Here is a 24,069-nt window from a genome sequence, read left to right as displayed (position 1 = left end):
AACTTCAAATTTTTGTGGGATGCAGCAAAAGCAGAATTTAAAGAGGAATTCACAGAACTAAATGCATATATTATAAAAGTAGAAAGATCTAAACCAATAACCCGAGCTCCACATTATAAAACTAAGAAAGAAAAACAATTTAGTCTAAGGCAAGTTGAATAAAAGAAATAATAAAAATAGAAAAGAACTTGAAGATTGAAAGCAAGAAAACTATAGAGAAAATTGATTAAACCAAAATCTGATTTTTTGAAAAATTGATAAACAACTTAACTCAACAAGAGAGAGAAGACATAAATTATCAATATTATAAATAAAATAAGGGACCTTACTAATCTCATTGGTATTAAAAAGGATAGTAAGGAATATTACAAACAACTCTATGTCTACAAATTTGATAACAAAGTAGATCAATTTCAAAAGATACAAACTGCCAAAACTGAGGACAGAAGAAATAGATAAATACATAGCCCTACATCTATTAAAGAATTTAAACAATTTATAATCTTCCCAGAAAAGAAAGTACTAGGTCTAGTTAGCATCACTGGTAAATTCCGCCAAACACCTAACGAATAGAATAATACAAATTCTTCCCATAAAATAGAAGCAGCGGGAATACTTCCTCACTCATCCTATGAGGCCGGCCAGCACTGTCACAACAGCCAGCCCAGAGGGAGGCACGGCGTCCTGGGTACCACAGGCTCCACGGCCTGGCCTGGCGCGCTCAGCCTTTGCATCCTCGCCCACAGCTGCAGCCGCCATGACTCTCAGCCTGCAACGGAGAGCTCTTGATCCCGACACTCAGCCAGGCGAGCAAACGTGGGAGTCTCCCACCTCTCACAATCTCTACTCTTCTCCACGTGTGTGAGGAAACATCTCAGCTTTAAGCATAATTTCTTTACTAGCCCATTCTTAACTTACTTCACATGTAATTCATAACTATTTCATAAAAAATCCAAACCTTCCGTGAGTCTAATTTAGGGTTTTGTGTTCTGTTTAATATATTGATTGCCTTTTCCTGTCTTTATCAATAGCACCCTGCTTTCATAAGACACCTAATATCAGGGAGAATTATGTTTGCCTGCGTGTTACAGAAGCCCAATAAAATGTGTGAGTCTCTGTGTGTGAGTCTGTAACTGTGTGTGATTCTGTAAGTGTGAAAGTCCTGTAACTGTGTGTGAGTCTGTAACCATGTGAGTCTGTAACCATGTGTGAGTCTCTGTTTGTGAGTCTATAACCGTGTGTGAGTCTCTGTTTGTGAGTCTGTAACTGTGAGAGTTTGTAACTGTGAGTCTGTAACTGTGTGTGAGTCTGTAATTGTGAGAGTTTGTAACTGTGTGAGTCTGTTACTGTGTGTGAGTCTGTTTGTGAGTCTGTAACTGTGAGAGTTTGTAACTGTGAGTCTGTAACTGTGTGTGAGTCTGTAATTGTGAGAGTTTGTAACTGTGTGAGTCTGTTACTGTGTGTGAGTCTCTGTTTGTGAGTCTGTAACTGTGAGTCTATAACTGTGTGTGAGTCTGTAACTATGTGTGTTAGTCTGTAACTACGTGTGAGTATGTAACTGTGTGTGAGTCTGTAACTGTGTGTGAGTCTGTAACCATGTGAGTCTGTAACCATGTGTGAGTCTCTGTTTGTGAGTCTATAACCGTGTGTGAGTCTCTGTGAGTCTGTAACTGTGTGTGAGTCTCTGTTTGTGAGTTCTTTACTGTGGATCTCTGTTTTGTAGGTCTGTAACTGTGAAGTTTTGTAACTGTGAGTCTTATAAACTTTGTTGTGATCTGTTAATTGTGAAGTTGTAACTGTGTTGAGTCTTTTTTATTGTTGTTTGTGAGTCTCTGTTTGTGAGTTTTTTTAACTGTGAGTGTTCTTTTTGGCGTCTTAGAATACGTGTGTAGTTTATTGTTTGGTTTGTAACTGTGGGGTCGTTACTGTGTGTGAGTCTCTGTTGTGAGTCTGTTAATTGAGTCTATAACTGGTGTGAGTCTTTTGTGAGGATTGTAACTGTGGAGTCTGTAACTATGTGGTTCGTCGTAACTACGGGTGAGTATTACTGTGTGTGAGGTGTAATGGTGTCTTGTGTGGAGTCTGTTTTACTGTGGTGTGAGTCTGTAACTGTGTGAGTCTGTAAGTGTGTGTGTGTCTATAACTATGTGTGTGAGTCTGTAACTGTGTGTTAGTCTGTAACTGTGTGTGTGAGTCTGTAACTGTGTGTTAGTCTAACTATGAGGGAGTCTGTAACTGTATGCGAGTAACTGTTTGCAGGTCTATAACTGTGTGTGAGTCTGTCACCGTGTGAGAGTCTGTAACCATGTGTGTAAGGCTGTAACTATGTGTATGAGTCTGTAAATATGTGTGTGAGTCTCTAACTGTGTGTGAGTCTATAACTATGTTTGAGTTTGTAATTATGTGTGTGAGTCTGTAACTGTGTGTGATTCTTTAACTGAATGTGAGTCTGTCACTGTGAGTCTGTAAATGTGTGTGAGTGAGTCTCTGTTTGTGAGTCTGTAACTGTGTGTGTCTGTAATTGTGTTAGTCTATAACTGTGTGTGAGTCTATCTGTGAGTCTGTCACAGTGTTTGAATCTGTAAATGTGTGAGTCTCTAACTATGTGTGAGTCTCTAACTATGTGTGAGTCTGTCACTGTGTGCGAGTTTGTAACTATGTGTGAGTCTGTAACTGTGTGTGTATCTAACTGTGTGTGTCTCTTACTGAGTGTGAGTCTCTCACTGTGTGTGAGTCTGTAGCTGTGTGTGAGTCTCTAACTGTGTGTGAGTCTCTCACTGTGTGTGAGTCTGTCACTGTGTGCGAGTCTGTAACTATGTGTGTAAGTCTATAACTATATGTGAGTCTGTAACTATGTGTGTTAGTCTGTAAATATGTGTGTTAGTCTGTAACTGTGTGTGAGCCTCTATGTTTGAGTCTCTAACTATGTGTGGGAGTCTGTAACTGTGTGTGAGTTTCTGTTAGTGAGTCTGTAACTGTTTTTGAGTCTGTCACTGAGTGTGAGTCTGTAACTCTGTGAGTCTGTAACTGTGTGTGTGTCTATAACTGTGTGTTAGTCTGTAACTGTGTGTGAGTCTATAATTGTGTGTCTGTAACTGTGTGAATCTGTAACTGTGTGTGAGTCTGTAACTCTGTGAGTTTGTAAATTTGTGAGTCTGTAACTGTGTGAGTCTGTAACTGTGTGAGTCTGTCACTGTGTGTGAGTATCTGTATGTGAGTCTGTAACTGTGTGTGAGTCTCTAATTGTGTGTGAATCTTTCACTGTGTGTGAATCTGTTACTGTGTGCGAGTCTATCACTATGTGTGAGTCTGTAACTGTGCGTGAATGTAACTGTGTGTCTGTAACTATGTGAGTCTGTAACTGTGTGTGAGTGTAACTGTGTGTGAGTCTTTAACTGTGTGTGAGTCTGTTACTATGTGTGAGTTTGTAACTGTGTGTGAGTGTAACTTTGTGTGTTTCTGTAGCTATGTGTGACTCTAACTTTGCAGGAGTCAGTAACTGTTTTCTAATCTGTAACTGTGTGTGAGTCTCTCTGTGTGAGTCTATAACTATGTGTGAGTGTAACTGTGTGTGATTCTGTAGCTGTGTGTGTAAGTCTGTAACCGTGTGTGAGTCTGTCACTGAGTGTGAATCTGTAACTGTGTGTGAGTGTAAGTGTGTGTGAGTGTAACTGTGTGTGAGTCTGTCACAGTGTGTTAGTCTGTAACTATGTCTGTGATTGTGTAATATGTGTCTGAGTCTCTAAATGTGTGTGTGTCTGTCACTGAGTGTGAATCTGTCATTGTGTGTGAATCTGTAACTATGTGTGTAACTCAGTAACTCTGTGTGAGTCTCTATCTGTGTGTGAGTCTGTAACTGTGTGTGAGTCAGTAACTGATGTGAGTCAGTAACTGATGTGAGTCTGTAACTGTGTGTGAGTCTCTGTGTGTGAGTCTGTAAATTATAATAAACTATTTAACCCGATAACTAAATGAATTAGAAAGGAGCTGCAAGAAAAGCCCAGAGGAAGTGGAAGGCAGGAAATAATAAGGATCAGAGTGGAAATAAATGACATAGAGATGAAAACAAAAAACAGTACAAAAGATCAATAAATCCAAGAGCTGGTTCTTTGAAAAGATAACCAAGATTTTTGAGCCCCTAGCTCAACTCATCAAGAAACAAAGAGAGAGGAACCAAATAAATAAAATCATAAATGAAAGAAGTAATATAACACTGAACAGCACAGAAATACAAAGAACAACTACCTGGACCACGTGGGTGAAATGGACAAATTCCTAGGAACGTACAATCTTCCCGAATCGGAAAACCCGAGTAAGCCAATAAGCAACAGATGAAATTGAAGCAATAATTTTAAAACTTTCAGTAAACAAAAGTCTGGGACCAGATGGATTTACAGGTGAATTTTTCCAAATTTTCAAAGGAGAACTAACACCTATCCTTCTCAACTATTCCAAAAATCTCAAGAGGAAGCAACACTTCCAAGCTCTTTGTACAAAGCCAGAATTATTCTAATTCCAAAACCAGATAAAGACACTACAAAGAAGTGAAATTACAGGACAATATCCTTGATGAGCACAGATGCTAAAATTCTGAACAAAATATTAGCAAATTCGATCCAGCAATATATTAAAAAGATCATAAACCATGATCAAATGGGATTTATTTCAGGAATGCAAAATTGGTACAATATTTGCAAATTAATAAATGTGAGACATCACATAAACAAATTGAAAGATTAAAAACTACATGATCATATCAGTAGATGCAAGAAAAGCATTCGACAAAATCCAGCACCCTGTTTTGATAAAAATTATCAGTAAAGTAGGAATAGAGGGATCACACTTCAACATAATAAAGGCCATATATGACAAACCTACAACCAACATACTAAATGGCAAAAACTAAAAGTGTTTCTCTTAAGAATAGGAACAAGGCAAGGATGTCCACTTTCATCATGCTTATTCAACATAGTACCTACCATAAGTCCTAGCCATAGCAGTCAGAAAGAGAGAGAGAGAGAGAGAGAGAGAGAGAGAGAGAAGGCATCTAAATTAGAAAGGAGGAAATAAAATTGTCATTATTTGCAGATGACATGAAATTATACATAGAAAACCCTAAAGACTCCACCAGGAAACTACTAGATTAAATAAATTCAGCAAGGTGGCAGGATACAAACTCAACATCCACAATCCCATGGCATTTTTATACACCAATAATGAACTCTCAGAAAGAGAAACTAAAAAAGTAATCCCATTTACTATTGCAACAACAACAATAAGAAGATACCTAGAAATAAACTTAACCAAGGAGGTAAAAGACCTGTACTCAGAAAACTATAGGACATCGAAAAAAGAAATAAAATAAGATATAAACAAGTGGAAGAGTATACCTTGTTCATGGGTTGGAAGAATTAACATACCGTATTTTTCGGACCATAAGACGCATTTTTTCCCCCCCAGAAGTAGGGGGGGGGGGGAAGTCCCTGCGTCTTATGGTCCAAATATAGCCTACACATATACTTTTAAAAAAAAAGTTTTTTTACTTGCCCAGCTCTGTGTGGTCTCTGTGTGCTTGCCCGGCTCTAAAATGGTTCTAAATGCTGCTGTTTACTTTACAGGGTTGATTACACGTGTTTATGACTGTGATGTTGGGTTTTAATGCACATAAAATATTTTAGGACACTATTTGTTTCAGAATCTTTTTTTCTTCATTTCCCTTCTCTAAAAACTGGTGCGTCTTATGGTCCGGTGCATCTTATGGTCCGAAAAATACAGTATACTAAAAAGCCATAGTAACCAAAACAGCCTGGTACTGGCACAAGATCAGGTATATAGAGCAGTGGATTAGAACAGAGACCCCAGAAATTGACCTACAGCATTACGGTCAATTAATATTTGACAAAGGAGGCATGAACATACAGCCTCTTCAATAAATGGTGCTAGGAAAACTGGACAGACACATGCAAAATGGTGAAACTAGACAACCAACTTACACCATACACAGGAATAAACTCAAGGTGGATAAAAGACAAATGTAAGGCATGAAATCATAAAAATATTAGAAAAGAACATAAGCAATAAAATCTGAGACATCTCAGGTAGCAATATGTTTACAGATACATCTCCTAGGTCCTAAGACCTAAGATAAAAGAAACTAAGCAGAAATAAACAAATGGGACTACATCAAAATGAAAAGCTTCGGCACAGCAAAAGACACTAGAATCAAATTGAAAAGGGAACCCACTAAATGGGAGAACACATTTGCCAATGATAAGGGGTTAATATCCAAAAACCACCCACCCAAAACTTCAATGAAAAAATAGATGAGTCCTGAATAGACATTTTCCCAAAGAAGCCTTACCCATGGCTAAGAGGTACATGAAAAGGTACACACCCTAACTGATCACCAGGGCAATGCAAATCAGAACCACAATGAGCTATCACTTCACACCCGTTAAGATGGGTACCATCAAATAGACAGGAGGTCACAAGTGCTGGTGAGACTGTTAGAGAGAATGGAAAGCAAAATGGAGGTTCCTTGTAGAGGCAAAAGTAGAACTCCCCTATGAGCCATCATATTCACACCTGGGTATATATTCCAAGGGTCAGCCATGAGAAAGAAGGAAAACCTTCCATTTGAAGTAACATAAATAAACCTGATGGCATTATGAAATAAGCCAGACAGAGAAAGATAAATAATGTGGGACCTGAAAAAATAAGTCAGACTCATAGAAATAGAGTCTGTATATAGTGGCTGTCAGGGTGGGTGTGGGAGAAATGAGGAGATGTTGCTCAGAGATTACAAATTTTCAGTTGTGTGATGAATAAGTTTGGCACATAATACACAATATGGGAACTATATATATATGCCTAAGCCATCATTCAACTGTACAACTGTTTGACCGGTAGCTATGATGTCCACTGACCACCAGGGGGCAGACACTCAATGCACAGGCATGGAAACATGGAACAGACTGGTGACTCTCAGAGAGAAGCAGAGAGGGGAGGGTGGGAAGAGATTAACCAAAGAACTTATATGCATACCAGAGGCCCAGTGCATGAATTCGTGTATCAGTGGGGTTCCTCAGCCTGGCCTGTGGGGATTGGGCCGAAACGGGTCCAGAGCACAGATTAGTAGTTAATAATACAGAAGAACATTTTAATAGAACTCAATAAAAAAATATCGTATCTTAGAATATCATGAAAGAAAATTGGCAGTGTCATAGGGATAGAAATATTTGAGTGCTATGTTTTTCCTATTTTAATTCTCCTTTAGCACAATTTTTAAAAAATGGATGGTTACATATTAATGGATAACTTCATTATGTTTGTGTATGTGTGCACTGGAAAATACTTTTAATAAATTACATATTCATGTGTTTTTAAATAAGCAACATTAAACATTATCCAGTGCAACCTCCTTATTGGTACTGAGTACAATAAAGTGTAAATGCAGAGAAAGAAGATGTTTTCTCAGTTCCTAGAATAGTTTTTCATCGTGGGAATCATTTCCCCAGTTTTAGCAAATGGGAACTCTCCCCTCTCGAAACTGGACCTTCTGACCCCGCACAGTGATTGCTACGTCCACCCCGTGTGTTCTGAGACCCACCAGAAGGAACAGCAAGCGTGGCCCCTGCAGCGGGGCAGGCCGGAGCAATGGCCACGGTGGAAGGGGGAGGCAGCAGGACAGAGACTCAGAGCCGTTCTCTCTGCCAGGCTGTGATGGGTTGTCACCTGAGCTCCGCTGATGGGGAGGCCGGAGCCGCTCAGTAGGGGGAGGGCTCACAGGGACGAGCGGGTCAGGACCGGGTCAGGAGCTCTCCCTGGGGTCCGGACACCCTCCCTCCTGGCAGCGGCCCGGGCACCTCTCTCTGGAAGCCTGTGGGCAAAGGGAGGCCTGCGGACAAGAACCCGAAAGGAGCATGGGCGCCCCTTCAGCGTTCTCTCCACGGCCTCACCGCCCGCCCTGTAGTGGAAATACTTTTATTAGCCAGCAGGGTTAGGGTTAGGGTTAGGGTTAGGGCACTTTCCTGTGCCCCCTCTCCCGGGGGAGCCCCCAGATCCAATCCCCTAGCAGCTCACACTGCTCCCTCCCCCCGCTGCTGCCGCTGAGCTGCCCCCAGCGCCCAGAGCTCACCCCAGACCCAGGCCAGGCTGAAGGTCACCCCAGACCCAGGGCTGCTCCCGTGACCTCGGCCAGGCTGAAGGTCACCCCCAGACCCAGGGCAGCTCCCATGACCTCTGGGGCTGAAGGTCACTGCTTGGCGCGTAGGCGCCGTCCTGTCCAGGCGGCTCTGTCCCTGTCCAGGCGGCTGGGGCCGGGCCCGGAGGCGGGGCGGGGCGGGACCCGCAGGGGGAGCAGGCGGACAGACCAGCCGGGAAGCACGTCCTGCCCCGGGACGGAGGCGAACCGGCACCCGGCCAGCCCTCCAGAAGGCCCCTCCGCCTCCTGGCCCCTGGCTCTCTCCCGCCCGGCTGCCCCGGCCGCCCTCCCGGCTCCCCGCCAGCTCCCCGTGGGCTCCACCTGTCCGTGTCCATTTCCCGCCTGCGGGGGAGCGCGTGGCCGGCGGTCCTCCGTGTGGCCGGGCGCTGGGCGGAGGGGGCCCCTCCAGGCGCGGGCAATGGCGCAGCTCCCGGCGGCAGGGGAGCAGCCAGAGCAGGTTTCGGGGCTCAGAGGTGCCCCCCGGCGGCTGTAGGGGAGGGGGACCCAGTGCAGGCCCAGCTCTGTCCCCTGGGCCCTCCGGAGAGGACGCGGCCCGGGCAGAAGCTGGCCGCACCGAGCACCTGGCCGCACTGAGCACCTGGCGGCACCGGGCACCTGGCGGCACCGGGCACCTGGCGGCACCGGGCACCTGGCGGACATGGGCACCTGGCTGCACCGGGCACCTGGCGGCACCGGGCACCTGGCGGACACGGGCACCTGGCGGCACCGGGCACCTGGCCGCACCGGGCACCTGGCGGACACGGGCACCTGGCGGACACGGGCACCTGGAGGACATGGGCACCTGGCTGCACCGGGCACCTGGCGGCACCGGGCACCTGGCGGCACCGGGCACCTGGCGGCACCGGGCACCTGGCGGACATGGGCACCTGGCTGCACCGGGCACCTGGCGGCACCGGGCACCTGGCGGACACGGGCACCTGGCGGACACGGGCACCTGGCGGACACGGGCACCTGGCCGCACCGGGCACCTGGCGGACACGGGCACCTGGCGGACACGGGCACCTGGCCGCACCGGGCACCTGGCGGACACGGGCACCTGGCCGCACCGGGAACCTGGCATACGTGGGCACCGGGCTGCATCGGGCACCTGGCAGATATGGGCACCGGGCTGCACCAGGCACCAGGTGGCACTGGGCACCGGGCTGCATCAGGCACCTGGCTGCACGGGGCACCTGGTGGATGCAGGGACTTGGCGACACCGGGCACCTGGCAGACGCGGGCACCGGGCTGCACCGGGCACCTGGTGACTGTCTGTGATCCAGGAGCGTGTCTCCGCTCAACAACCTCGTCCAGGGCTGGTTCTGTCATCAGCCCACGTTATTGACCCCATTGTGACTACGGCCACTGCCCAAAGGTAATCTCCCCACTAACGTACTCTCTGAGCCAAGCTGAGGGGCACCGTACAGAAAGGGCTGCACTCCTCATCAGCACCAGCACCAGGAAACCGGCTCAGCCTGAGGCACCCAGCACATGACACCGAGCCGCCTCTTTAGGCCTTTCCTCCGGGGACGTTCGGGGCACTGAGGCTGGAACAGCGTCACTGTTGATCGATGCTATTTTCTGATCACTGTACTTGCATGATGTCCTTTGTCAGGAATTACACATAAAAACTTTTAGGCATAAAGAGGATTATGGCCACAACTTTCTCTCCAATGGTTCAAGCAATAATAATATTTGTCTATAATGAATCATAAGACAAATGTAGTAAAATAGTAACATTTGGGAATTTGGGTGAAGGGTATATGGGAGTTTTTGTACTGTTCTTGCAATTGTTTTTGCACATGTGAAATCATTTCAAAGTGAAAACATTCAATGTGCTGAGTCTGAGCTGAACATGTGAGCTGGTGCTGTGACAGGTGGCGGAGCGGCGCCCTCCGGCGCTGACCTGGGCCTCTCTTGTTCCTGGGCCACTCGAAGGGTGAGCCCAGTGTTCTCCGTCCCCGGACAGACGCTGGCCTGGTCAGCAGCAGCCTTCTCTGCTGTGCTGTTTGCAGAGGGGACACAGCCGAGTCAAACCCACAAACGTCCGTTTTCTGGAGGAGTCACTCAGCCCTCTGAATCCCAGCTCGGGGCATGACGCCGTCACTGTCACAGTCCGTTCTGCATCAGGTTTCCTGATACGGGTCATCCCGGCGGCACCTCCACAGCCTGCAGGTCCACATGGCAACAGCATGAAGGCCTTCGCCACTAAGGCCCACGAGAAGTGGCAAGCACACCACACAGCGAGTCCTCTGCTGCGCCCCAATACGCCTGCCCCACAGCCCCGAGCCCAGCTCCGTGTCACAGGCCCACGCCGCCAATGGTGACGTCAGCTTGCGAAGGGAAGAGAAGCGGCCCCAAAATGGAGCTTTAAAAGCCTCCATCGTCCTCTGTGACCACAATTTGCTCCACCATTTCCGTCTTTTATCAGGGCCTTCTGAACAGTGGTCTACTCTGAGCACCAAGTCAAGACTTCCGTGGCCTCAGCCAAAGCTGTCCGGAGGGAGAGCTGCTGGGCAGCCGCTGACCGAGGCCGCAGCCCAGCCTCCTGGGCGAGTGGGAGGCTCCTGGGCGGGTTCCTGGCCATCTCCCTTTCCCCGTCCACTTAGCGTTCCGTTAGAGAAAACATGCCGGCGCATGCGTGCCAGGAAAATGAAACGCTCCGAACATTAACAGCCTTACTGTAGTGATGGCTTGCCCTGGTCAGCTCTCTGCAGAGGACGCAGCTTCTCTCCCTGTGCTGCCGTTCTCTCTTCCTCCCTCACATTCCTGGCCTTGCTACAGACACAGCATCTACAGGGAGGCAGCCGCTTGCGAGAGCCATACTGGCTCCCATCCGGTGACCGGGGCGCAGCCAGCATGGTGCTGAGCTCCTAACTGTGGGGCTTTATTCATGCCATCGCCATCCCACTAACCCTCAGCGCAAATCTACGCACACGTCATCACTCCCAGACTGCAGGTGAGAAAACACGCTCAGAGAGGATGGATAGCATGTCCGGAGATCCGGGGCAGGACAGGGGGCTCCAGTTCGCTAGAGAGCACTGGTGCCTGTACTCCGCTGTCCTCTGCAGGAGGCGGAGGGACACCGAGCCTCCTTCACTTGCCTGCTGAAGGCCCGGCTCTAGTGCTGAGTGCTAAGTTGCCTACATTAGCTCCTCTTCCCCATCAGCCGCCTCCTCGCTCTGCAGCGGGGGGTCGGGGTGGGGGGGTGGGGGGGGTGTGCTGGCTGCTGGCTGCGCCCCAGGCTTCCGTTTTAACTGTCCTGGGCTCTGGGGATTGTGGGACAGAAGAGGCCCCACCTGCCGAACCTGACAGTCTGCCCTGGGCCCCGCCACCCTTCATGGCAGCGGCATCTTTTCTTATTAGCTTTGAGTCTGTGGATGTTAGCTGTCCATTTGTCACATCACTTCCTTGTTAAGTCCTCTGGCTTTGTTTTGGTATTTTTTGCCATGCAACTTTTTTGCATGAATAAGTGTCATCGGTATTTCTTGTGTTGTTGACAAAAATGTTTAATTACATCAGAAGGGCAATAATTAGAAAAGATTATTATGATGATATATACAAGGATGTACCAATTGTAATCTCTACCATTAAAAATAGAAAACCGGAACCTCCAAATATCAGAGGTATAATTTAGTTATGGTGCTGTGCATGTCTGACATTTCTATTGTTTTCTTCATTTTTGTTGTTTTTCTGTCGGAATTGCCAATATTGCTTCGGTTTTGTTTTAGATTGGCAAACCAGAATGTTTCAGTTACATACGGATTGAAAAGCTTCCTCTGGATTGGCCTGAAGCACCATTGACCAACTTTAACGCTATTTCTCCAGGAAAGCGGATTCAAATTAAAGGAACGAACTTGGAAACCAAGCTCTGGCGTGTCAGCTGAGGTTGCCAGTGCCGTTTGTTCAGCAGCAGACTGCGACTGAGTCTGCAGCTTCTGTTTGGCCGGGGGGTGGGGGGTGGGGGGGGGGGGTATAAGATGGAGGGTGGTTTTACTTTTTTTTTGTTTCTTGATAATAGCCACATTTGGAGGCTTCTCCCTATTTCCAGACATCTGCCAACAATCAGCATCATTTTATTATCTTGGATAATGCAAAAATGTTTCATTTACCATTTAATCAAAACATTTGCACAGTTCCACGCAGGAAGCAAAAATTGGGTCGATCATTTTCTGCATAAAGTCAAATCACGGAATGCTTCCAACCATGAAATGAAATTTAATTAAATGTTGGAATGACACACATGTCCCCATGAATGGACGTACTTAAATAACGGTTAAGTGATATGCAAAAGAAATTGGTTTTACATGTAGAAATACTGAGTGGTGCCCTGAAGGCCTGGCTCCAATGGGGAGCTGCTCGCGGAGGAGTTGGCTGAGCTGCTCACACGTGGCCGCTGTGACGCCCCCAGCGATAGAAAGCGCTGAGCAGGTGGTCGCTGGGCCGACGCCCGCTGCGCCCAGGCCTTCGCTCCTGCACACAGTGCACCGGGCCCAGGAGAGCAGCACCGTGGCCTAACACTGCCTCACAAGCGGGTGCTCGGTGGTGCGCTGTCTGTGTTGTGCCTGCAGAAGCTCCCAGGGCCACTGAGCGGGCACGGTGGGGTGTGCCTGGCTGCGGGGAGGAGAAGGCCTTGGGGGAAACGGAAAAGTGGAACCTCACCCAACACAGAGCGACTCAAAGGGGCCGACTGTCACTTGAGACTGAGGGACGCTGGGAAGGCTGCCTGGACCCATGGACCATCGGGCTGCAGAAAGGACTTCTCCCGAGGAAGAGAGGAATCTCAGGTTGCACTGTCAGCTACGCAGAGCTGTGTGGAAGCTTCGGGAAACATCTAGCAAGGAAGCCAAACAGTTTGGGGTCAAAATCAATAAGCTTGAGAACGTGGTAAGACGCTGGGGCCTCTGTGGTTTCTTCTAAATAGCTTCACTAGGTTCAACTCAACGCCCTAGGTTCACCTGCTTACATGACAATGCCGTGCTGTCTTGGTGTATTGGCAGGGCTGCACAACCACCACCAATTCTAATCCAGCCGAACTGGAAGATTTTCTCGCTCCCCAACGCGATGTGCCCATTACCCGCCTCTCCTCACCCCCCTCCTGCCCGCAGGAGCCGCTGTGCTGTCTCTGCTGTGCAGTGCCGTCTCAGCAGCAGCGCACAGAAGTCCCGCGCGCAGCCTTGGTGACTGACGTTTGTGCCGCAGCCCGTGTCCGCGCCTCCTCCCTCGGTGGCCGATGCGTGGCGGCCTGGCTGAGCTACACGGTGATGCCCACTCACCAGCTGGCAAGGCGGAGGCCGGCAAAGCTGCCGCCGTGGCAGCCCCGGCACAGCTGCAGAGGCCACGGCGAGGGCTCTGGGCTGATGCTCCGCGTCCCGGGGCGGCCCCCGCTGCAGGCACAGCGCCCGAGGGCACAGCGCCTGCTCTGCCACGGAGGCCAGGCAGACCCGACTCCCGGACGCCGGGAGGCGGAGGAGCCGTGGCCCGGAGAGAGGGAAGCGCTTTCCTGGGCCCAGAGCTAGCCCCTCGCTGGTGTGTGTGTGTGTGTGTGTGTGTGTGTATGTGTGTGTGTGTGTGTGTGTCTCGGGGGAGACTGGGAACGTGGGGTGGCCCGGCCTGGCGTGGGGGGGCCACTGCCCCTCGGCCAAGAGCCGCCTGAGTAAGGGAAAGGCTCCCCAACAAACGGGGCTGGAGGGGGGAGGGGGAGACTTGCACCTAAAACCCTCTCAGACCATCTTCATGCCAGCCTGCAGCCTCCAAGGCAGGTTTTAAATCTGCCTCTGGCGGCGCTTTCATTAAGCCCTAACACGTCAGCCAGGGAAGAGATGAACGGCGGGCTGTGCACAGATCACACTAACGAGCCGGTGGTGGCTGCCGGCTCTTACGCCACGCTCCGGTGAGCACTCCGGTGAGCGCTCCGGCCCCTCCGTGCCCGGCGCGCCGGCTGCCTGCTCTGCTGGGGGCCGGAAGCGGCACCTCGCGCGCCCCCAGGGCACAGCGGAGCCCCCGCCCTCCCGCCGCCCTCACAGCAGCGAGCGAGGCGGAACCGTGTACGCAGATGGAGTGGGGTCCACGCCCCGACGAGCCCGAAAGATCCATGTGTACGTGGGGTGGGCGAGCAGAGGCCTCCCGCCAAGCCTCAGGACCACAGGGTGCTCGCTGCAGGAGCCGCGCAAAGGCCACCTCACGTGACCGCGAGCGCTGGCGAGCGGCTCGGTGCCCGGCAGCCGGAGTCCAGGCCTCTCCGCCAACAGCCCGCCGGCCAGGAAGCTCCCCCGGGGCCGGCGGGAGAGCGGGGCTGGGACAGCGGTCCCGGCGGGAAGGCCACTGAAGTGCACTCACTCGACACGGCCTCTGGAAAGCTCGTCTCAGAAGCAGTAAATGTCCCCGTGGAAGCGCCGGGCCCAGGCCGCGCGGTGGTCCAGACTCGCCGGGCACTCACCGCCGGAGCTGCTGGCGCACACCCGCCCCTCCCAGTGCGTCTCCAGTGGCTCCGGTGAGGGACCCCCAGGTTCCGACTCCGTGGGAAGCTGTCCGACACCGAGTGCTCAGTCAGACCCTCACAGCAGGCCCGAAGGTCGGCCCTGCTCCTCCGTCTCCGCAGTGCTGTCCATCAGACGGGAGGCAGGCACACATCAGGCCTCCGCCCAGCAGCTCACAGCCCGGCCCCCACAGCCCCCACAGCCCGGCCCCCACAGCCCCCACAGCCCGGCCCCCACAGCCCGGCCCCCACATCCACAGCCCAGCCCCCACATCCACAGCCCAGCCCCCACACCCACAGCCCGGCCCCCACAGCCCCCACAGCCCGGCCCCACAGCCCCCACAGCCCAGCCCCACAGCCCCCACAGCCCGGCTCCCACAGCCCGGCCCCCACAGCCCGGCCCCACAGCCCGGCCCCCACAGCCCGGCCCCACAGCCCCCACAGCCCAGCCCCACAGCCCGGCCCCCACAGCCCCCACAGCCCGGCCCCCACAGCCCGGCCCCCACAGCCCGGCCCCACAGCCCGGCCCCCACAGCCCGGCCCCACAGCCCCCACAGCCCAGCCCCACAGCCCGGCCCCCACAGCCCCCACAGCCCGGCCCCCACAGCCTCCACAGCCCCCACAGCCCGGCCCCCACAGCCCCCACAGCCCCCACAGCCCGGCCCCCACAGCCCGGCCCCCACAGCCCCCACAGCCCAGCCCCACAGCCCGGCCCCCACAGCCCGGTCTCACAGCCCCCACAGCCCCCACAGCCCGGCCCCACAGCCCGGCCCCACAGCCCCCATAGCCCGGCCCCCACAGCCCCCATAGCCCGGCCCCCACAGCCCCCACAGCCCAGCCCCACAGCCCCCACAGCCCGGCGCCCACAGCCAGGACGAGGTGCCCAGTAGCTGTGAACATCGCCGTCCTGTGGGCCGGCCAGGACAGGCGTGCTCTGGGTGGGCCCCGAGCCAGGCGTTCCCGAGTCACCCACAGCACCCATCTCACACTCCCCTTCCCTCGCGCTGCATCCGGGCTTCACGCTTAGAAGGAATGGTAACGGACAAATGAGCCAAGGCATACATACCCCCACATTAACCTCCCCGCCCGCCAGCAGCCCTCCCCACACCCCTGCAGCCTGCGAGCAGCTCTGCTGGGGCTGAGCTGGGGCAGGGAGCAGGGCGGGGGCTGCGGCAGGGCAGAGGGTGCCCACCTGGGCCAGCGGCCTGCCCGTGGCCAGTGCTGAAGGGCCGTCTCCTTTTCAATCTCAGGTCCCAGCCGCTCGTCAAACCACCGGGCTGCCCACCCGAGTGAGCTCCTCGCCCAGGAGTGCGGGAAGCAGCGGCTGCTCCAGCCCGCGCCTCTCCACGGCGGCCGCACTGCCAGGAGGGCGCACTCCGAGCAGAGGGGGTCCGCCCTGGCTGGAGGGCCGTTTCCTCACCTGTGTGGGCTGGGGGGGCGCAGGACACACCTCAGATGCTGGGCCGTGGGGACCCAGCGATGCTGTGCCTGGTGCAGTCAGCGGGCTCTGACCACACCCTCTGGGCACCTGTCAGGGAGGCACTTTCCCGCCCACCCACGGCCTGGGCGCAGGGAGCACTGCTAATGGCTGCAGACCCACTGCACCAGCAGAAGCAAACCCTCCCTAGCCGCCTGGCCCTCGTGGGGATCCCCTCCAGTAACAGAGAACCCTGGCCGAGGGGGCAGGTCAGGCCAGGCCGGGCAGCAGGGCCTTTGCCTGCTGGCAGAAGCTTCCCCAGGCCTCCCCAGGCGTGGGTGCCGCTGTGCCCAACCCTGACTGGAACCCTGGAGCCACTGACCCCAGGTGACCCTGGCCCAGTGACGCGGCTCAGCTGGCCGCCTGCAGGGCACAGCCCTGGCGGTGGGGAAGCAGGCCCGTCCCCCGGGGGCTCTGGAGAGAGCCAGGCTCCAGGTCTAAAAAGGGGTCCTGGGACCGCAGGAGGGAATAAATTTGAAACCAAAGACCTACTTCAGGTCATCAACTATTAATTCACCCCAAAACCTTCACAGAGAAAGCAATGGAACTTGTTTCCACCATTTATTTGCCAACGTACATCCACATTCACACGAATTCGAGGTTCTAGGTCAGCCCTCCTATGCTGCAAAAGGCTCAGCCCACGGCCACCGGTGGGCATCCCCCTCCTGGCACCACCAGATGCCTGACATCCTCGCCACCTGCAGAGCCGCAAGGTGGCTCCTTTACTGGCTACATCCGGTGTGGAGTCACAGGCGACGCTGAGCCAGTCTGCAGTGCCCGCAGGCCTGGCTGCACCGGCTGTCCCGGTCCCTGGTGCCCACAGGCCTGGCTGCACCAGTCCCTGGTGCCTACAGGCCTGGCTGCACCGGCTGTCCCGGTCCCTGGTGCCCACAGGCCTGGCTGCACCAGTCCGTGGTGCCCGCAGGCCTGGCTACACCGGCTGGCCCAGTCCGTGGTGCCCGCAGGCCTGGCTGCACCGGCTGTCCCAGTCTGTGGTGTCCACGGGCCTGGCTATACCGGCTGTGCCAGTCCGCAGTGCCCACAGGCCTGGCTACACCAGTCCCTGGTGCCTGCAGGCCTGGCTGCACCGGCTGGCCCAGTCCGTGGTGCCCGCAGGCCTGGCTGCACCGGCTGTGCCAGTCCCTGGTGCCCGCAGGCCTGGCTGCACCGGCTGGCCCAGTCCGTGGTGCCCGCAGGCCTGGCTGCACCGGCTGTGCCAGTCCCTGGTGCCCGCAGGCCTGGCTGCACCGGCTGTGCCAGTCCCTGGTGCCTGCAGGCCTGGCTGCACCGGCTGTGCCAGTCCCTGGTGCCCGCAGGCCTGGCTGCACCGGCTGTGCCAGTCCGCAGTGCCCACAGGCCTTCTCACAGGAGCTCTGAAATGAACGGACCTCTCACAGTGAAATACAATCAGGTGGCATCCCAGGTGGGTAAGGTAAACAGTTAAATTACTAAGTCATTTAACTGTAAATTACAGTAAGGCCGGAGCAGGGTTCGAGAAGGAAGACGAACAGCAGGAGCTCTGTCCTTCCTCCGGACGGCACCACTGCCCGAGGCCAGGCGGGTGGGCACGCGGCACACAAGGCACTAACCACTTCCCAGAGGGCAGCATCGGCTGGTTCCTAAGGCACATCGTGTTCTAACCCGGGGCTCAGTGCAGCAGCCCCGCTCACAGGCCTGCGGGGGCCGGGGGCCGGGGGCCGTCCCGCTGATCCAGGGGCTGAAGGGGCTGAGCTGGCGGGCGCGGCCACAAAGCAGCGCCTCCGTCCGCCCCAGCGGCTGGCCGACCGGCCCGCGGTCCCCAGGTTCTGCGTCGTTGGATCCACGTGCAGCAAGGCGGGGAGACGGGCGGGTCCCCTCGGAGCACAGCCCTGCCCGGGCCTCCGGGGATGCGGGCGCCCGTGGTCACCGCGCGGGGGCGCCATGGCTCACAGCGAAGCACGGCCTCCGCGGCGGGCGGCGGCGGAGCACGCGGCGGAGTGACCAGCTGCCGGGCGCCGGGCTCCCCTCCCGCAGCCCCGGCCTCAGGCTTCCGGCGGGGCCTCGGCCTCCTCCGCCGGCAGAGGGTCGCCGTCCCCCAGCAGCTCGGTCTCGGGGACGGCGCCGGCCTCCTCCTCCGCGGCCTCGGGCACGGGGCTCTGGGCGCCGTCCTCGGGCCCGTCCCGCGCGTCCTCCGCGCCCTCCGCCAGCAGCGCCGCGCGCTCGGCCGCCGACGCGGACGTGTTGGACGGCGCGGTGGTCACGTAGCCGGTGCTGGTGGAGCCGCTGCCGCTGTGGTGCGAGCCGGGCTTGGGCGCCATGGGCGCGGGCACCGGCTGCGGGGCCATGGGCAGCGGGATCTGCACGGGGTAGAAGTTGGGCAGGTAGGCGCCGTAGGCCGGCACGGGCTGGTAGCCGTTGACGGGGATGTAGAGCTGCGGCGGCGGCCCCAGCGGCCGGATCGGGCCCTTCACGGGGATGAACTGCGGCTGCGGGAAGGCCGGCGCCTTGGGCTTGGGGCCGCCGTAGCGGGCGTTGCTCACGCTGACCGGGCTGGTGCTCAGTGAGCTGGTCTGCGTGGCGTTGCTGGCGCCCGAGGTCTGCGCGGAGCTGGTGTAGGCGGACAGGCCGCCCCAGGCGCGCAGCCGGCCGTGGATGTCCTTGAAGCGCGGCCGGCGGCCCGGGAACTCGCTCCAGCACTCCACCATGAGCGCGTACACCCAGGCCGGGCAGTCGTCCGGGCAGGGCAGCAGCTGCCGGCCGCGCACCAGCTCCACCACGTCCTGGTTGGAGTGGCCGCAGTAGGGCTGCAGGCCGTAGCTGAACACCTCCCACAGCACCACGCCGTAGGCCCAGATGTCCGAGTCCACGGAGAACTTGCCATAGAGGAGGGCCTCGGGCGACATCCAGCGCACCGGCAGCAGCGCGCTGCCCAGCAGCTGGTAGTAGTCGGCCGCGTACACCTCGCGGAACAGCCCCAGGTCCGAGATCTTCACGCTCAGCTTGTCGTCCACCAGCACGTTGCGGGTGGCCAGGTCCTTGTGCACCACGTGGTGGCCGGACAGGTACTCCATGCCGGCCGCGATCTGCGCCACCACGTGCACGAAGTCGGACGGCTCCAGGGCCGACTTCACCGTGCGGTCGTCGTCCGTGCTGCCCACGTCCGAGTGCGGCGAGCGCAGCACCAGGAACTCGTGCAGGTCGCCCTGCGGGCAGTAGCTGAAGACCATGCTGAGCGGCTGGCCCTGGGTCACCACGCCCAGCAGGCAGACCAGGTTGGGGTGCTGCAGGCGCGCGCGCAGCAGGGCCTCGTGCCGGAACTCCTCCCGCAGCGGCCCCTCCGCCTTGTCCTTCAGCGTCTTGATGGCCACGGCCTGGGCGGGCTCGCCCGGCGCGGGGCCCAGCAGGCGGCCGCGGTAGGCCTTCCCGAAGCGGTCCTCCCCGAGCTCCTCCATGAACCTCACGGAGGACAGGCTGATCTCCTTCAGCTTGGCCTGCGGGAAGAGAGGCCGTGAGACGCTCCCAAGGGAGGGGGGCGCTCTGGGGGCCACGCGGGGCCTGCCCGCTCCCGGCCCCGCCCCCGGCCCCGCCCCCGCCGCGCTCTGCTCTTAAGCACAAGCTGCCTGACCCCTCCCATAGATCCCAATCAGGCTGCAGACGATGCCCCAAGAACAGCTGAGACAGGGGCAGGGATGTGTGCAGCGCCCACCACCCCGCCCTGGCCCTGGGCCAGCTGTGCACACCCAGGCCCCCTCTCCCCCCCCCCCCCCGCCCCCGCCCCGCTCGGAGGAGTCCATGCCACGCTGCTCAGCAGGGGGAGAATCCGGCCCCAGGTGGGCACCATGACCTCTGCCCTTTCAGAGCCCGAGGCTGCTCCGCTGGGGCTTCCCCTCAATCAGGTTCTCAATTAGGTAATTTCTGACGGGAGCACGTGAGTGAAATCAATGCGGCCCTCGCATCTCTCGGCTTCTACAGCTCTCGCCCTTCTGTGTCTGTGTCCTCTGGGAGCTTCCCCGGCCCCAGGGGCCTCCAGGCCCCTGTGACGTGCACCACCCACCCCTGAAAACAGCTGGAGGAGCCTCCCCTTCAGAGTCGTGGCCGTAAGCTCCTCCGTGGAGACAGCCCCCAGGCAGAGCGGCTGGGAGGGACTGGCACTGCGTTTGGTCCTCACCATCCTGACCCCCTGGGTGGGGCTGTCCCCACTTCCTCTACCAAACGGCCTGCTCTGTCCTTCCCTGAAAATCGCAACCAAGCAAACCAACCGCCCGCACTGAGCAGGAAGCAGGCCCAGCCCGACAAAGGGGTGGCCCTGCGAGCCTTCTGGTGCCCGGCGGGCGCAGCGGGAGCTCCGCTGAGGGCGCTGGCGGCTCCGCAGCCCCTGGCAGGACAGCGCTCTCGGGGCACGTGCTGAGGGTTCCAGGGAGACACAGCGGAGCGAGGGAGGTGGAGTGAGCGGGGAGCGGGGCAGGCAGAAGGCGCGGCCGGCGGAGGGGGAGACCTGCTTGTGCGGGCCCATGAGGGGCAGCTCCACGTCCTGGCTGGGTGACGCCATCAGCTGCCGGCGCGGGGGCGAGGCGGCCGAGGCCTTCTGCTTGTTGCGGCACACGCAGACCAGGAAGAAGAGGCAGGCGACCAGCAGGGGGATGGCGATGCTGGGCACCAGGATGTACAGGATGCCCATCCTGCTGCCGTCCTGGGGGCCTGCGGGAGCACACCGTGAGCTACGGAAACACGGCCTGTGGCCGCCCCTCCACCTCCACTCCGCACGTGGGCAGCTGCACGGAGGACAGACTGCAGCCACCTGGAAAGCAGGCGATGCACCCTGCACACCCGGGGCCGGGCCGCCCGGGGCCACCGGGGCAGGGCATGGGCACCGCGGTGGCCCCAGCGGCCGCTTCTCCTGCCACGCGCCCTGGAGACGCCACTCACTTCAGGAAGCTCGCGTCCTCAGTGCGGGAAGCGCGGGGCTGGGGTTAGAAACGGCTGCTCTTCACCCCCTCCGTTAGGATGGCCCCATTTTACTGTCAGCATGTTCTTAGGACAGTGACTGGAGGAGCACTTACTGGTAAGTGGCACCACGACCAGGGACCGGCAGCTGGGGCACAGAACCCGGAGGCGCCACCTGCAGGGCCCGGAGGGGGCAGCTCTGCCTCCCGCAGGCCCGGAGCGCGGCCCAGAGTGAGCACTGGCATGGTGCTCTGACCAGGACAACGGCTCTCCCCCCCAAAAAGGTGGCCAGTGGTTTCCGGCCGGCACAGCCTCCGGAGGAGCTGACCCTCCTCCGCCTGCAGCCACCCCCCGGTCCGACCCGCTGGCCGCCGGCTCCCAGGCGGAAGGGCCACCAGGACTCTCCGGCCTCCGGGCGGGACCGAGCCCGGGCAGAGCAGACTCAGTCTCATCACTAGGCTGGGAATCCACAGCCCAGGCCACGCTCAGAGGTGTGAGCCCGCCCAAACAGAGTTTGACATTTATTTTTTAAAATCACACACAACCCATTCGGCTCGGTGGTTAGTGTCAGCCCGCAGACTGAGGGATCTCGGGTTCGATTCCGGTCAGGGGCACGTACCTCAGATGCAGGCTCGAGGTGTGCACAGGAGGCCACCAATCCCCCACCCCACCCCACCCCCCGCCCATCTACTCTCTAAAGGTCAATGGGGGAATATGAGAGGATTAACAAAAACAAAATCACAAACGAACCCGTGCACGAACAGCTGTGCTATTCTAACAACCCACGTCCCCAAAGGCGTGCCACGCCGGAGGTTGCTGTCCCTCGCTTTTTATGCAGACTTTAAGTTGAACGTGGAGTAACAATATCACCTGTTTTTATATAGAAGCGTCTGCTTCATAAATATAAGTCTGAGTTCATAGTCACCGTCCACGTCCGCTTGGGGTTTTGTGGCAGAAAAACAGATGCCTGGGCTGCTCTCAGGACAGACAGCTCTGGGCGCCCCCTGGCGGCCTGTGTATCACCACCACAACTCATCTGCTTCTGTAACAAATATCCTTCATTCCTGCCCTCTAACTGCAAATATTTCTGCAACATAAGATCCCTGCAATTGCTGAGTCAAAGAACATACATTTTTCCTTTATGTTTTGATTTTGTTTTAACTACAAAAGTAATAACTGCTCATTATAAAAACATTTTATATTTTAATGTATCTGTAATTCATGGGAAATCACTGCTACAAGTTTGATGTATATCCTCCCCAACCTTCACCCCAAAATACAGGGCTTATGTGCATGCTCTCTCTCCCTCTCTCTCTCTCTCTCTCTCTCTCTCTCCCCCTCTCTCTCACTCTCTCTCTCTCTCTCTCACACACACACACACACACACACACACACACAGCTTCTGTCCTTTGTTTTTCTGTAAACAGAAAGGGAAGAGAAAGGAGGTGGGGGCGGGGGGGAGACAGAACACAGCTAACGGCCTGCAGCTTGCCCCTGCTCCTGCACAGATCCTGCACGCCCTGCAGGACGCTCTGACCCTGTAGCACTCCCACGCGGCTGTGCGAGTATCTGACTGACATCTCCACCCTGACGTTCACTCCGCAGACCGTGCTGCTGCTGTGCTGAGCGGCGGGAGCGCTGGGTCTGGGCCCGCAGCACAGGGTGCGGCTGGAGGCCAGCCTCACCACTGCCAGCAGAGGCTCCGGCAGCTGGTGAGCCTTGGCGTGCTGCACACATTACCTCTCGCTCAATCTTCTGGTAATTTCCCTCCAGCCCTCTACTCCGGGCTCCAAGATGGAAAACTCGGGAGCAGCCCAACCTCAGGGACCCAGCCGAGTGGAGCTGGTGGGAATACAGGATGACAATGTTGGCAAGGTTTGAGCCATTAACGCCCAGTTCTCCTTTCCATAATCTAACAGAGAAACTGCAGGGGCGATGGGTAAGAGATACGAGTTCCCATTTTCTCTCATTCTGCTGAGCTGCGTGGGCACCGGGCAGCCTGGGTCAGACCCCGGCGAGAAGCTGCCCTCCCTGCCCCAGCTGACACCAGGAAATGCCACGAAACAGTGTTAAGGGAGAAGCAAGATGCAAACCGACGTCCCAGGACCATGCACAGGACCCAGTGCACACAGTGAGGAACTTAGAGACTGGACATGACTTAGACGTTGCTATGATGTAAGACGTGCTGTAATGGCCGGCTGTTACTTCTATAACTGGCACTGGTTTTACAGGGAGCACAGCCGTGGCCATGGAGGCGGGACAGCACGAGCCACTGGGCCAGGCAAGCCAAGCGCACGCCACAGGGAGGACCTACTGCAGGGGGGCACGTCGCACAGCTCCATGGGCACGTTCTTGTTCTTGGTGAAGCACCAGGGGCCCTCCATCTGCCCCCCGGGGTTCCGGCAGTAGGCGTGCCCCCCGCCGAGCTCCGGGAAGTCTGCGCTGCTCAGGTGGTGGCTGTGGGGGTGCTGCAGGGCCCACGGCTGGCACTGGTGCCCCGACTTGGTGGTGCTGGCCGTCCCTCGGTAGTCCGTGCCCGAGCCGTTGTAGCACTGATGGTCTGAGGGGAGAGAGGTTAGGAGCGTGGGGAGCAGCCGCGCTCGGTGAGGGCCTCGGCGCTCCAGGGCGAGCCGGTCTGCCCGCGGGCACTCACTCGGGGGTCCGAGGACCAGAGGCTTGTGCTTGAAAACAGTAACTCAACGAAGCCCCAAACTCGGCAATCAAACCGGTGCCCCCGGGACACACGGGAAGAAGAGCTGTCAGAGTGACTCCCGGGCCCGGAGCCACCCCTGGCACCCACACCCGGCACCCCCTCCAGCAGGAGCTGGGCCAGCCCCGTGCCCACCGGCTCTGGAAGCACAGCCGCTGGGGAGAGCTGCAGGCCGGCCGCCCTCGGACCCCTCCCCGGGGAGCACGGGCTCAGCTCCACCCTGGCCCCCGCTCTCCGAGCCGCCGGGGTTGGTGGTTACTATCCGCATGTGACCGGTG

The 24,069-nt window shown here is 56.4% G+C and overlaps 1 protein-coding gene across 2 annotated transcripts in view; it reads right to left on the bottom strand.

Moving 5' to 3' along the window:
* Positions 1 to 17,964: 17,964 nt before the first annotated feature.
* Positions 17,965 to 24,069, bottom strand: part of ROR2 (receptor tyrosine kinase like orphan receptor 2) — a 153,476-nt gene continuing 147,371 nt past the window's right edge. For both annotated transcript variants that reach the window (XM_045578767.1, XM_036430190.2), the window contains exons 7-9: positions 23,396 to 23,641; positions 20,633 to 20,835; positions 17,965 to 19,628 (exon numbers count right to left, since the gene is read on the bottom strand). In XM_045578767.1, the coding sequence (XP_045434723.1) occupies positions 18,180 to 19,628; positions 20,633 to 20,835; positions 23,396 to 23,641 (1,898 nt within the window). In that variant the 3' untranslated portion in view covers positions 17,965 to 18,179. The remainder of the gene's footprint in view (positions 19,629 to 20,632; positions 20,836 to 23,395; positions 23,642 to 24,069) is intronic.

This window comes from Pipistrellus kuhlii, unplaced genomic scaffold, assembly GCF_014108245.1.
Source record: "Pipistrellus kuhlii isolate mPipKuh1 unplaced genomic scaffold, mPipKuh1.p scaffold_m20_p_102, whole genome shotgun sequence".
Taxonomy (NCBI): Eukaryota; Metazoa; Chordata; class Mammalia; order Chiroptera; family Vespertilionidae; genus Pipistrellus; species Pipistrellus kuhlii.
The sequence above is the reverse complement of the archived record's forward strand: the minus strand, read 5'-3'. Positions and strand labels throughout refer to the sequence as shown.